General features: G+C 47.3%; 1 protein-coding gene across 1 annotated transcript; it reads right to left on the bottom strand.

The window, feature by feature from the left end:
* CACNG1 (calcium voltage-gated channel auxiliary subunit gamma 1) lies at positions 1-9990 on the bottom strand. Its single transcript, XM_048324141.1, has 4 exons — positions 9600-9990; positions 3918-3992; positions 1681-1818; positions 1-965 (listed from the first exon to the last, which is right to left on the bottom strand). Exons 1-4 carry the CDS (start codon positions 9838-9840, stop codon positions 739-741), a joined length of 681 nt encoding a protein of 226 aa, XP_048180098.1. The 5' UTR covers positions 9841-9990; the 3' UTR covers positions 1-738.
* Positions 9991-14021: the final 4031 nt, after the last annotated feature.

Here is a 14021-nt window from a genome sequence, read left to right as displayed (position 1 = left end):
TACTGGAAGATTATGCTTTTTATTAAAGGAAAATATCACTCTTCATGTTCAGTACTTCTTGGCTTTGCCATTGAAGTTTAAGCAAAACGAAAGACTCTGTTTTGTGGGGTTTTAAGCTTGATTTAAAACAATGGAACTGCAGGGTGTAAATTTGGAGGGGGGATTTTTATCCCAATGCTACACAAAGTGCTGTTTTGTTTTTATATCAAATGTTAACAGTTTAATAGAAGAGCATAAGGATCTCCAACTTATTCTGGAGACACAAGCTAACCTTTCTGAGGGAAGGAGAGGAGTAATGGCATGAATGGGGACATTGACTCCCCACAGAGTCTCTCTCTGACCAAGCAAAGTATAAAAGCCTGATATCCCTCATGGATCTACGCCCAACTACACCAAACATCTTCTCCATCATAAAGCTGTCTCCGACACAGATTTCCCCTCAACTGCATCAGCACAGGTCAGCCCCAAATTGGCACAGAGCAGTGCCATTCACACACACCCATGGTGGTGTTGAATGGTCTTTCTTCTTTCTTAAAAAAAGAAAAAGAAAAAAAAGAATCAAAAAAGAGAGAAAAAAGAAAGGAAAAAAAGAGAGGAAAAGAAAAATGAAAGCAACAATTGCAATCGAACATGCCTTGGTTCAGTAATGACTCACATTGTGTAGTGAGACCCAGACATTTTAAAAAATACTAATCTTTTCAGAACACTTTCTGGATTTTTTCATGGGTGCAGGGAACATCAGTGCTCCGGTTCTGCATCCATGCAGGTCTCCCAGGGGTTCTGGGGGAAGCGGGGCAGCGCGATAAGGAGGAGGGCGATGCCACAGACGAAGAGCAGCACAAAGGAGGCGCAGGCACAGGCGAAGGACCAGGAGTAACTGTACTTGATCCAGGCTGTCTCCTTGCTGTCAATCATCCTCTTCACGGATTGTCTCATGACTTCAACAGAGATGATGATGCAGAGACCTGAAGGAAGATAGGAGCAGTGGGTTGAATCAGCTGTCAATTCTTCATCCTTAATTAACTGCTTCATCTGTTGTTTTGCATACAGGAACTGCAGTGAGATTCACAGGTGAGTCACTGACTTCAGTGTTTGAAGGAACCAATGCTCAGAACTGCCAAGAGCTCTGCCATAACCCAGGTCAGCCACTGATGTTGAGCGTGATCTCTTAGGCAGGCTTGGATGGGAAGCTCAAAGAGGGGGAGGAGTAATTGCATTCCCTGGGGAGCTTTTTCAGAGGTTGAAGAAGATTTTGTATTGAGGTGACAATTTGCACCCTTGTCTTTCACTCATTGTGGCATGTCAAGGTATTCCTGGCTCATGTAAAAGTGCAGTCTTCATGTGTTTGGGAGACAGTTGAGTATTTTGGGCCTGTTGAGCCATTTTGTTGGTTTGAGGCTTAATAAATGAGACAGAATATTGTGTGTGCCTGGTTCAGACTGGGGCTGGCAGTGAATATACTAGAAGGGAGTGAATGTACTTTTAAAGGGGGTTGGAGAAAATACAGACCAGCTGCTGAGCAGGACGTTCTCACACCACACAGGGACCTGTAGTCTGTGGCCAGGAAGAAAATGCTTTCAGGGCATTTTTAGAAGGGTCTCCCTCCCCCTGGATCTATCTTAAGTTTCTCTGTCTTGTCCTATGAACCAAGTGCAGAAATGCGAGCAGCCCTCCTCGTACCTGCGAAGGTGTAGAACATAGATGCTGGCTTCAGCAGATAATCCCTCTTCTTCCTGAAAGACAGGAGGATGCAGATCGTCCCGATGATTGCAAAGCCAACGCTGAAGATGGCAATGGCTGCAGCTGAAATGCTGTATTCTGCCAAAGGGAAAAAAAACACCAAAAATGATGGTGTGTGCACATTTTGAGCCCGCTGCCATCAGCTGTGGGGATGTTGCAGCAGCTCACTCTGAAATACGTGCACTCCTGAGGCTGGGGCGAGGTGGCTTTGGTGAATTATTTCCCTCAAGTGAAAACAAGGGCAAGTATTGGCCATGTATCTTTTGAATGTGGAGGGTATAAAATCAGAGCAGGAAGGGGAAAACACTTTCTAAAGACCTACTGAGCAAGCCCAGGGCGCCTTTGCTCATCAGCTCATCTGTATGGGGCTGATGGAGCGCCGGGCTGGAGCCCCTTTGGCTCTGCCGTGTAAATGTTTAAAGCCTTGCTGGGCTCCATGCTCTCGTCCCTTACATCACCCCACACTCTGCTCCTGGAGTAAATAGACAGCCCTCTGCTATTTTTATTCCATGCTTTCTGCAGAGCCCTGGCCCGTGCACAGTGCTGATGCTGTCCCAGAGCATGGAGAGCCGAGTGCTCTGTAGGTTCAGCACCCAAGCGGGCCACGGGTGAAGTGTTTGCACAGGTCATTTTTATTCCTTTTCCTTTACAACAATGATTTCCAGCTGTGAAAACCCAGCTTCTTCAGGGCACAAGATTAAACCTTCCCCAGAACTCCTGGTTTTTGCTAAGCCATGCCCTGGACGCTTCCCCCAGCCCAGCACAGCTCAGTGTCTGGGTGGAGAGGGAGAGTTGCTAATTGAGTAATTCAGGCCTTCATTTGCATGTTGTGTTCGTTTTCAGATTAGTTTAATATTTAACACATGTAGCCATGCATGAACATCACATTGCCTGATGATATTTGCCTTTCAAGCCATTAAAAAAAATATCTCCCAGGCAAAATCATGAAGAATTTTTTTGCCTGTTACTAATTAGCTCCCATACAAATGAGCTATTTCTGTGAAGAGGAAGAGCAGCTCACTCTTTGTTCTTACTGCTTTTTGTATCTCTGTTTTACTATAATTTTCTAACTGTTTCTCTTTTCCCTGTGCTGGAACTGCCTGAAAGTGTTCATTTCGTTGTAAAATTGTTTGCTGGGCTTCAAATTTTCTTTTTGCCCCAAAGAAAAGAAATTCTTCCTGATTTTTTTTTTTTTTTCTGAAGAAGAAATTCTTCCTGATTTTTTTCTTCATTGCCCTGAAGGCATTGGGTGCATTCTGAAGATCGGGTGGCTGGATCAGACAGCAGATAAGTGAGCAAAAGCAGGTGACTCAAATATATGCTTTTCTATTCAGTTAAAATTCCTGTCTTTCCTGTCTTAGGAAGCTACTCTTTTAGGGAACCTATCTTCAGGGTTTTCCACCATTACAATTTTCACTAGAAGCAAAGCAGATTAATACATGTAATGTAACCATTGGCTCACATTTTCCACAGTAAATACATTGTGTGGCAAACTAGGAAGGAATTTGTCCTCAAAGAGAGGATGAGAAAGAGAGAGGAGCATTTTAGGGGAGCCCTCAAAATATTTGGACTTATTAAAAATGTGAAACTTGTCCATGAAAGACTATTTTGCTGTAAACACTGACAGTTCATGTCTTTGTAGGATCCCTGTTCCTTCCATCCATCGATAGCTCTATTTTTTACATGACTTTCATATAAAATCAATATGAAGCATAAAATTCCTAATGGTCTTCAGAGAGCCTCTGCACTTCTTTTCAGGGTCAAGACTCTGCTTGGGCTATGATTTTTTCATTTAGGTTTTATTAATATCTTCCCCTTTGATGGCAAAGGCTCAGTGTCATGGATAGTGCCAATGTTGTGAAGTCATTTTTATGCTGAAAGGACTTCTTGCAGTTTTCCTGCATATTGACATTGTTATATATTTGTCGGACAACTTATGTAAAATCATGTTTATGAGTGTGATCATATATAAAAATAATTGTCCCCAGGAAGCTGGGATTTGACCTTGTCCAGGGCATTTTCCACATTTTTCCCAGCTGATGATGCCTGTTAGAAATTCTGCTGCTTTCAGTGGAACCAGGGCTGAACCCTCATTCTGGGGACCCCTTTCCATTAGATCTTATGTGCCCATCACTTCATCCAACATTAGGAAAATATTCTTCTGTTATCATTCTTACCTTTCTGGGTGGTTACTTCAAATATCTCCGAGGTCTCTCCTGGAGTGAAGTGCTTGAAGTAGGAGCAGTTGTGGTCTGAAAGAGAAAAGAAAATTCAATTTTGTGTGCTTGGAAACCTCTGATATAATGCAGTAGAAGTCAATTAGCTTTTTATTGATGTACCAAACTTGCAGTGGTTTTGAGGCTCCCTACTCTTGGTGATACCGAGGAACTGGAGTTGGATCTGATTTCCTCAGGAGCAGATGAGGACACCAGGCTCCAGCATGGACAAGGCTGAAGCCCCTCTGATACCTTTTGTATCCCTCTCAGAGCTGATTGCTCTTCTGTTTAAAATACGAACTAGAGATGATTTTTCTCATTCTGTCTTTGGCCATCACGTTTCTTCCTCTCGGTGTTGCAGCATTTCTTGGGGATGTGACCTGCCATGCCGAGAGCTGAGCTGGCAGTTCTCCTCCCTCACCAACCCACCCACAGTGGCATTACCCCATTGAGGTGTGGTGACCTTGGAGTCCAAAAAGGGAGGATGGGGTGTTCTCATCCACCTCTCCCTCCCAGCTCTTCCCTCCTGCAGCTCCCAGATCCCTGTGTAGCAGTTGGGGGGGTTTTGCTGCATGCAGGAGTTTGCTGATATGGGGGTCCCAGAGATGAGGCTGCTGCAATGCAGCAAAGCACATGGTGTTTTACTAAGATAGGGATGCTGAGAGCTTTTTTTTTTTTTCTTTCAGTAAAAAAAGACAAAAGTAAAAAAAGACCAAAGCTTTTTGAAGCCCAAGCAGTTGCCCAGGGAATGGTAGGCCGTAGGAGCCAAGGGCAAAGAGGCTCTCATGCCAGGCTTTGTCTAAGTTTGATCCCATCAGAGCAGCCTATTAAGGTAATTTGGTAAGACAGCAGAGTTAGATAGAGGGAGCTTTATGAAGTTCCTCTGTCTGGACTTCACATGAGCACAGTGCCAGGTATGGGGTGTTCATAGGGGGGTTGAGAAGTGATCAGGGATCAGGACTATGGGGCAGGGGGATATGGGGACGAGGGAGGTTGTTAGCTGAGTCTCTTGATGGCCACGATCCTTTTTCCTCCTCAGCTTGGTGAGGGCCAGCCAGGGGAGCAATGTCACTGCTGTCAGCAGACTCACAAGAGACTTCCAGCCTCAGCCTCCCAGGAGGATGGGGTCTGGTGAGGACCTGCTGACTCGGATCTTTGGCAGCAGCAGGGTAAGGGTGGAGGGTGTTCTTGCTATTTATAACTGATTTAATTGAGGGTTTGAAGGGGTGTGGAGCTGGGAGAACAGTTGCTCACCAGGAATTTGGCTGGAAGGGTGCACTGGTGGAGACATGCTGAGCAGTGCCAGCCCCAACTGTGCCCTTCTGCTGAGCTGGGTTGGGGGGGGGGGGGACGACATGCTCAGCACCTGCCCAGCACCTCTTGGGCAGCCAGGGGGGCTCCCAATGGCCCAGGAAATTGAGCCAAGGCTGCCCGAAACACAAAAAATAGGCACCCCTTGGTTAAGGCCAGCGTTGCTTCCATTAAATAATGGAGTTAGCACCAGCTTCCAGAAGATGCTGTGGGGAAGCCTCTCCACATCCAGGCTGAGACAGGGTGCTCCAGCACAGGGGGAAGCCTGAGCCAGGCTGGGTGCAGGACCATGCAGGGACTGCTGTGGGTTTCTGCCTGTGGGCACAGAGAGCATTTCAGTGGTTCGTTACAGCATTAATTCCTCTGGCAGAAGATCCCTGTATTCTACCTGTTGGTTCTTGTGGGTTTTTTCTGTCATGTAAATGGCGGCTGCTGGAGTAAGTGACTCAGGGAGGATTTATTTTCCGTCTCCCAGGAGATAGGTAATTGCAAAGCAGCATTTTTGGGCCTGTTAGTGGAAGATTCCTTTGAGACACTCTTATCTACTTAAGTTTATAAGCTGACTTTTATTTCATCTGCAGATTCTTCTTGCTAGAGACGAGGTTAATGTTTAGCTCTTGCATCTCCTGACCTGTTCTTTATTATCCTTGCAAATGACTGGAAGAAATATATTTGATCTCAGCCTCTGTGACTCTAATCATGAATTTTGAGCCTCAAAGCAGTGGTTGTGTGCCTCCACCAGCAATTCAGTGGTGGCTGAGGCTGAGCATTGTGTCTGGGATGCTTTATTTGGGATTGTTTGGTTTAGCTTTTCATTAATTCTTTAAAGAGCCTGAACTCAAAGGAGTCCCCAAGCATGTGATACAAAGGTGGAGGCATCCAGACTTGGTGTGGTGGGAGCACATAGCTCTGTGTCCACTGCAGGGGAACCAAACCAGCCCAGTCCACCCTCCATTCTCATAAACCTTTCAGAGTTGGACTTGCCTGCAGGAGATGGAGCTGCCTCTGTCCTTTGTGGCCCTTAGCAAAGCTCTGCCAAGGTATGATAAAAGGGGTCATCACCGAGGTGGGTTGGTGTTTTTGGAAAATGTGCTTGTTGTGGGAAAATATAACTAGATTGATTTTGGTGAAATGCTGAATTGTTTTCAGTTCTAAGATGGTTCCAGGCTCTGTTGAGCTGGAGATATCTGTTGCAACAAGTGTGTTATTCAGCAGAACCAAGGCACTGCAGTGACTCTGGTGCCATCATGAATAAGAGAAAAGCCCATTTATGTCACAGCACATTTCCATAACAGATAGGATTTACACTGGGGTTGATAATGGATGAACATTGCGTGGTAATCTTTTTTCTCTCCACCCCAGTTGCATTATCTCTGCCATGAGGTCACCCCAGCGTGCTGATGGGGACAGTCCAGGGGCTCTGTGGTCGCATGAACTTCAGGGTTGTAATGTGGTTTATCACAGTGTCCTCACCCCTCCAAGTCACCCCCTCACAGCCTTCCTGCTCCCTGCCGTTCAGATCCATCGCTCCTGGATGCGGGCATGGGATGCAAGAGAAGTGCAAGCCCACTGAACTGTGGTTGAACCTTGGGGAGATGCAATTTGGAGACTTTGTGGGGGAAGAAAGGGTGGAAAGATGATGAGATGTTTGGGCCATGCAGAGTTTTGGGTGGCAGCTTCCCCTGTAAGAATTGGAGTGACAGGCTGGGAAAGGGCTCACCAAAAAAAAAGCAGCCCACCCTGCTCTGGAACCTGAGATGGACAGAGAATGGGGGGTTTGTGGCAGGATGGATGGTTAGAAAATCTGGGATTTTAGTGTGGGCTTTCCACTTGTGATGAGTTTGGGAGACAGGACTTTAGAGGAGGTGTTAAGGTGAGGGCTGAGCAGTGGAGGGGGGCAGGCCTTGGGCTCTGACCTGGCCAACGAGGCCTTTGACACACACAGAGTTTTGGAGATGGTCTCTCCAAGCAGTTTAATTTCACACCTGTCTTGCAGAGTGAGTCCCTTGTAACAGGGAACAGGCAGCCCTGCTGACAACCCATTTGCTCAAGCACTTCTCCTCTCCAGTTGCCTGCACTCAGGTTCTTGTATTTACAAGGACCTGTTTAAGCTGTTGAACATCCCTGCTACTGCTCAGAGCACAGGAGCCACTTTTCAGGACAGCACCAGCACTGGAGTTACAGGCAGTGACGCCAAACTCCGTTTACAGCTGGTAGTAAAATGCCCCAGTGCCCACCGACCACAGTTAAAAATGTCTCAGTATTAATCTGAATTTGCCTGGTTTTAACAAACATCTCCCTGATCTTTTTGTTTGTTACAGCAGGATGCTGAACCCTTTTCAATTTGTCAACACCCTCGGATGGGTGCTGTAAAATTTTAAAGCTCTGCCTAAATCACAGCCCTGCTTTGTGGACTGCAAGCCAAGTCATCCTCCCCACTTTGCACTGCTGAGCTCAAAACCTAATAAATAACATTAATCATGCCATCCATTTTCTCCACAGGGAGCGACTAGTAAATGGTTATTAATTCAGTGATAAATTCTGATGCCTCTTTCCCAGTCCTGGCAGTAAAGTCTGGTTATGTCTCATGATTTTCAGGAAAAGCAGCACCCGCATCTGCACTTTTACTGTGCGTTTGTTCATTCACATTTTCTCGGCTGCTGCAGGTTTCACAACCCTGGTGTTTCCCTGCTGACATCCCTTCCCAGAAGTGTGAAATCAATCTAACAGGAGCCGTGCAGCTGCAGCCTCGCTCGGCAGCCCCAGCCCCAGGGCTCTGCTCCCCTCCCCTTGCTCTGATCCTTTCCTGACTAGAACAGGGATGAGGGTATTTATGTTATAATTGAGGTGTGAATTTCACCCTTTGGAACATGATTATGATGCAGGCTATCATCCAAATTCCCAAATATCTTTAAAAACTGGATGAACCAGCTCTGGTGTGGGGGACAGTCCAGCCCCTCCATAATTCCCAGTTACTCTGTGCCTGGTGGAACGCGGCACTGGGATGTGATTCAATGTCTATGCAAGCACATGCTGATGTCTGTCAAAGATAGTGGCTGCTTTTCTGTGCCCTGCCTATGAATTTGCTTTGTGCAGACAGCTGGATATTTATGAGTTTTATATTTACCCCATGGTCATGCAGTTTTGCTGTTTATCCACCAATTTCTATTGTTTTTCCTTTTGTGGGAGTTCTCTATGTGCGGGGGAAGGCATGCAGCGAGGAATACATCTCTAGGCACGTAAGTACCTTCCTGAGAGACATTAAGCATATGGATGACACACTCCCAAGTTTGATTAGAGGCAGATCCACGTGCTGAGGGCTCAGCTCCTCTCCTCAGAATATGTAATTTGGCCAAAGAGATAAAGGATTGCAGTAATACAGGCAATATACAGTCAGCCCAAGCAGGAAGATTTTTCACAGGAAATTTTCAAGTATATGTTAACATATATTTCATTTCAAGCAGTGAGTCTAACATGAAGGCAATCCTGTTATTTCTATTCTGGAAAGCATCCAGTACCCTATAAGCCTTCTAAAAAAGCAGCGTGGCTCAGTCACAGAGGGAGTGTATTAGTGCAAACAGCACAGATGTTGCTGACTTGGCAATCAGCAAAAATATAATGAGCTCCTTTAACCATGGGAATGGAGCAGCCTTCCCGGAAAGCTGCTGTGCCCGCTGCCCTGCCCATCGATTGAACTGGAGGTGGAGACGTGTGTGAGAGCAGGTGCCTCTGGTGAGAGGTGAGGAGGCTCCCCCTAAGTCCTTGAGAAATTGATTCAAACTCCATTTATGACTCTTTTTCTGGAGATTGACAAACTATCCTGCAGGTCCCTCTCCCTCCCTGCCCTGAGGAATGGCTGTTACTGGAAAAGCTCAGAGATAACCCAGTGCCCACCGTGGATGGGCTGTTCCTCTGGGATTATATGGATCTGGAAATCCTAAGATCCGGCTGTGTGGACCCATATATCCTCTCTCTTGCCTGCTGCTGTCAACATGCCTGTAGGACCCTTGGCTGGGGTTCAGCAAGATTCCCTCCATCCCAATTTCCCTTTGTGATTCCCACTGTGCCCAATCCTCCTCCCCTTCTCCCCGCCACTGTTGCTGCTGCATGGGAGACTCAAATATGGTCACAGACAGATGTGCAAGGCAACACAGCAAAGCAGCTCCCGGCAGGAGGGATTGGCAACGAGGTGTGTTTGCAGACCAACATGAAAACAGCCCCATGCACCCCATCCCAAATGCAGTGCCTATTTTCCCTTCTGCCATGTCCTCCAGCCTGCTAAACAAAGCCTGGTGTGAGTTCTGGTACTTTCTCCCGTGCATGCTCACGTACCTCCTGGCAAGCTGATGGGCCCACAGCTCTTCTCTTTGAGACCTTGCTCCTGCATGAAAATCCGTTTGGTGCAGAGTCTCCAGAGCCCGAAATGAGCCGCCTCGCAGGTGGTGGTGTTTTTCTCCACACTGGGGCTGAGCACGGCCCAGTGGTCAGTCACTACGGCTGCGAAGAGCAGCGAGATGCCCACCAAGATCACGGAGAACGTCAGCCGGACCTTCAGGGGTTTGCTCTCGTCCATCCCGCTCCGGACCGGCGCTCCCGACGGAGCGCGGCGGGGGATTCGCGAGGGCTCCCGAAATCCTGGCGCATCTAAATGCCTGGAAATGTCAGCCCCGGGGCCGCAGGCAGCTGCTGGGCTGTGTCAGGAGGCTCCCAATGCACAGCTCAGCTTTCGCCCCGTCCCATCCGGGTTGTTTTGGATTCCCACGCCTGGCAGGGCGGGCACTCCCTGGAGCGGCCGCAGCCGCCGCTCAGGGGCTGAGATCTCTTGACTTGCAGCATGCCCAGAAATAGGCATTAATAGGATGATTAACTTTTCTGCGGGGTTACAAAAACATCTGTGTTTATAATGGTACTGGGCCTGAGTTCAGACTGATCCTAAACAGTTTAATAGCCCTGGAGCCCGCTCGCTCCACGCCTGCAGCTCACGGGAACCCCTGCACGGAGCTTGGGGCTGGACGTGCCTCCAGAGCCCAGCACTGTGTCAGAGAGTGATAAAATCAGCCAACTAGTTTATTTTATTATTTATTTATATTATAGTTATTTTCATTCTATGTTTTTATTACAATTATTTTAAATTAACCTGAACTATTCAAAGTAGTGGGGGGGGGGGGGGGGGGTGGTGGTTTGTGGGTTCCATTTGTTTCGGGTATTTTTTGTTTCGCTTTTCTTTTGGTTAGCTTTTTTTGTGTCTTTTTTTTTTTTTCCTAATGCAAAATCTCTCAAATGCTTGTTTCCTTTCCTATCAACCAGGTTCCCTGCAATGCCTACAGTAACTCCAGCAGCCACTCGGCACATCCATTCCTTCTTCCAGAAGTGACTTCTCTTGCCTTGAGCCCAGATTGCTGGGGCTGGGCCAGTCTCTCTCCTTCCCTTTGATATTTCAGCTGATTGTAAAGCCAATTTGATGGTAATGTCAATGCAGAGGCCACTGTGGAGGTGACATTACAATTGTGATGTCAAACTGAGGAGGGTGACAGTACCTTAATGTTAAAAGAATGGTTAAAAAAATGCCAGTGAAAAGCTGCAAATATCATTGTGTCAAGATAATGTCAGAGCTTCTCCAGCCCTGTTTTATTAACACCCCAGTTTGATGTCAAAATAAAGGTGCAGAGGTGTCAGCTCAAGCTGATGAGGACAATGTGGAGCAAGGAATTAAAGTGTAGGGAGAGCATGGGAAAGGGAGAGAAAAAAAAGTGTAAATTAAAAAATGTTGGTCTAAAATAACTGTAATTGAAATATGAAATATTAGAGGGGTTAACATTACTCTGCTCCGCATGTGACAGGGATGGGTTAGACACCCCTGTGGAACACAGGGATGTGTGGGCACCCAGAGTGGCATCTGGTGCCCCATTCTTGCTGGGATGTGGGAACTGTGGGCAGGAGTGAAGGTGCAAAATTGGAGGGGAAGGGGACCAGAGAGGGAAGTGGGGACATGGAGCAAGGCAGTGACCAGGGACGACAGGCACATCTGTGCTGGGGCTGACAGAGATATTAGAGGCTTCCATTTAAACCAGAACCAAGAGTTCTCATGAAAGCAGAAAGGCCTAAAGCATTAAGCCAGAAAAGAAATGCATTAAAGATGTAATGCCTTTTCCTTTGAAGTAGACGCTTGTTAAATTTCACTAGACATCAGTCGATCTCAGGAGCTGCATCCCGACTTCAATTCCTTGATGCTACGAACTCCACAGGTGGAGCAGAGGGAAGTGAATGTGTGTTTGCAAATGTGGGCACAAAGCGAGGCTCTGGTTGCTGAGGCATCAAGTGCTAATGATCCTGCTTTAGACTAATTACAACCTACAAGGACTGCAGGGGTGGGAACTCATTAACTTTTTCACTGGTGTTGGTCTTTGTGCCTCTTCCGGTGTTGGCAAGAATCACACTTCTTGTTCTCATTTAGCTCCTTCATTCTGGAGAAGTTCTATGGGTTTGGTTTGGCTTTGAGTTTCTTAATTTCCAGGAAACAAATGAAGTGAAATCAGAAGGGAGTAATTGATCCTTCCCTACTGCTGAGTGGAGCTGGGAGTGTGAACAGGCTTCCAAGAGCCCCAGCATGGGCAGCAGTGGCTCTCCAAGCTCACATTGCTGCAGTTGAGGTGAAACACTGTCCCCAGCCCCCAAAAATGACCTAGTGCTGCCAGCCCATGGGAAGAAAAGGGTTTTGTGGGTTATTTTTGGGCACCTGAAAAATGCAGAAGCAAACCAGATTTCTGGAGGAGCACAGGACTAAAGCAAATCCTGGAAGTTTTCTGCACATCCAGAAGATCACGATACCTAATCCTCTGGGAATGGTTCCAGCAGTCTCCCTGTGTCAGCTGGTAAATACTCACATTTAAAAATTGATATCATGTGAAATAAAAACAGACTATTAATGAGGACCTGTTGGAAATCAGGGAGGGCTGCAATTAGTTGCACTTTAGCAGCAGTGAGTGAGGGACACAATTCTGTTTCTCTTCTGGAGAATACGGCAAAGGAGGCGTCTGAAGCCCAACTATTGTGTTGTTTTTTTCCCCTGGCAGAGGTGGTGACTTGGCTCTGCTCCCCAGCACTTAACTCTTCTGTATTTCTCCCAGACCAGCCTCAGTATCTACCACAACCAGATTAACCTCACTCTGTGGTTCCCTGCTTGCAGAACAATGCTCTGCAGAAGACCCTCCCCAGGTGAGAATAACCCAGAGAGGGGGAGATGGCACCTGCTCTGCTCTCAGCTCAAATGTGAGTTCAGCAAAGAGCTTTCTTCAAACAGGGGCTCCTCAGTAATATTTGGGCTCCCCAGCCTGCATTGCCCCAGTGTGGTGACACCACTGGGATCGGGGTGGGCTCTGCACAGCCAATATCTGGGAATGCCACCAATGGCACCCTCTGAAAGCTCCCCGATTCTGGGGTTGGGATCATGGAAGGCAAGAGTGGAACGTGTGTGTGTGCTTTGGCTGGCAATTTTATTTTTCAGTAGACTCCCACCCCGCTGTATATAGCTGGCCATCCCTGCTGCCCCTGTGACTGATCCACAGCTCCGTGCTCCCAAAATACCGCCGGCCATGCCGGCTGTGTCGTTGGGGAAAGCGATCCCCTGGCTCTGGGAGCACGGACCGCCAGCTGAAGGTCGCGCTGGATTGCAGACAGGTGCAGAGCTTCTCCTTTCCCTTTTAGTTTCAGCACTGCCCATGTCTGTTTGTTTGCTCATTCCAAGGAAATGCCACATCCTCTTTTTTCCACTTTCCGAAGCCTGTCTCTGCTTCCCCCCTCCTATAACACCACCACGTTTCCCAACACCCCTGCTCACAGTGGGGTGGCCACAGCTCCTGGAGTCACCATTTACCCACAGACTTGGGATGTAAATGTGGGAAAAACCCTTATTTATTTCAGTCCAAGGGAATCAGCTTTGGGCCTGAGCTTTAAATGGCTTCACTACCACATGTCAGAGGCATTTGAAAAGATGAATCCTCTACCTCCCTCCAGATGTGCCAATTCATCATGAGCCTGGGAGAGGTGGGTAGAGACAGGCAGCCAGTCCTCATCTTTGTAGACAGTCTGGAGGCTGAGGAACTGGGAGGTGAAGTTAAAAGAAGCATTTGAAGAAGAAATATTGTCTCTGATTCAGGGATGGTTGAGGATGTCTGGGAGTAGGGAGAGGCTGCTCAGCTGCTGGCCCGTGTTCAGCACTGCTCGTCCTGCTGGGATTTTGTGTGGTGATCACAGCAAGGCTGTGTGGAGCCTCAGCACGTGGGGTCAGGCTTCCTTCAGGCAAAATGGGCGAGATCAGGGAGAGGAGGATGCTCGAGGTGAGATCATAAGAAGCCTTAAAAGCTGGAGGAAAGCTCAGGCTTGGGGAGGGCACTTCAGAACACTCTGGATTGTTTTCCTCAAGGGTGGTTTGCAGTGGCCTCTGGCCACCACACCAGGCTCAAACTGGGCACTGAAACCACAGTGTGTGTCATACGGGACAAGTTTAAGCTGGAAATGAGAAGGTTTCTCTTACTTTCCAACCAAATAACTGGAAATATTGTGAAGATATCTTATCTTGGAGATTTTGTGGTCTGTGGAACCACAAGGATAATTTTATCTCCTCTGAAATATTGGCTGCCAGTAACATGGCCAGCTGCAATCAAACAGTGAAAAACATGAAAAAATAAACAGAAATCTCAGCTCAGAGAATTTGGAAATTAAAAACCTATATACCTTTCTCCACACAAAACCAAA

This window comes from Corvus hawaiiensis, chromosome 19 (genome assembly GCF_020740725.1).
Source record: "Corvus hawaiiensis isolate bCorHaw1 chromosome 19, bCorHaw1.pri.cur, whole genome shotgun sequence".
Taxonomy (NCBI): domain Eukaryota; kingdom Metazoa; phylum Chordata; class Aves; order Passeriformes; family Corvidae; genus Corvus; species Corvus hawaiiensis.
This window is presented reverse-complemented; position numbering and strand designations above follow the sequence as displayed.

Excerpts from the sequence above, each read along its gene's own strand:
- CACNG1 (XM_048324141.1), bottom strand. The coding sequence starts at position 9,840 with ATGGACGAGAGCAAACCCCTGAAGGTCCGGCTGACGTTCTCCGTGATC. Across the intron at positions 3,993-9,599 it reads GCCCATCAGCTTGCCAGGAG|ACCACAACTGCTCCTACTTC; the intron begins GTACGTGAGCAT and ends TTTCTCTTTCAG. Across the intron at positions 966-1,680 it reads TATGTTCTACACCTTCGCAG|GTCTCTGCATCATCATCTCT; the intron begins GTACGAGGAGGG and ends ATCTTCCTTCAG.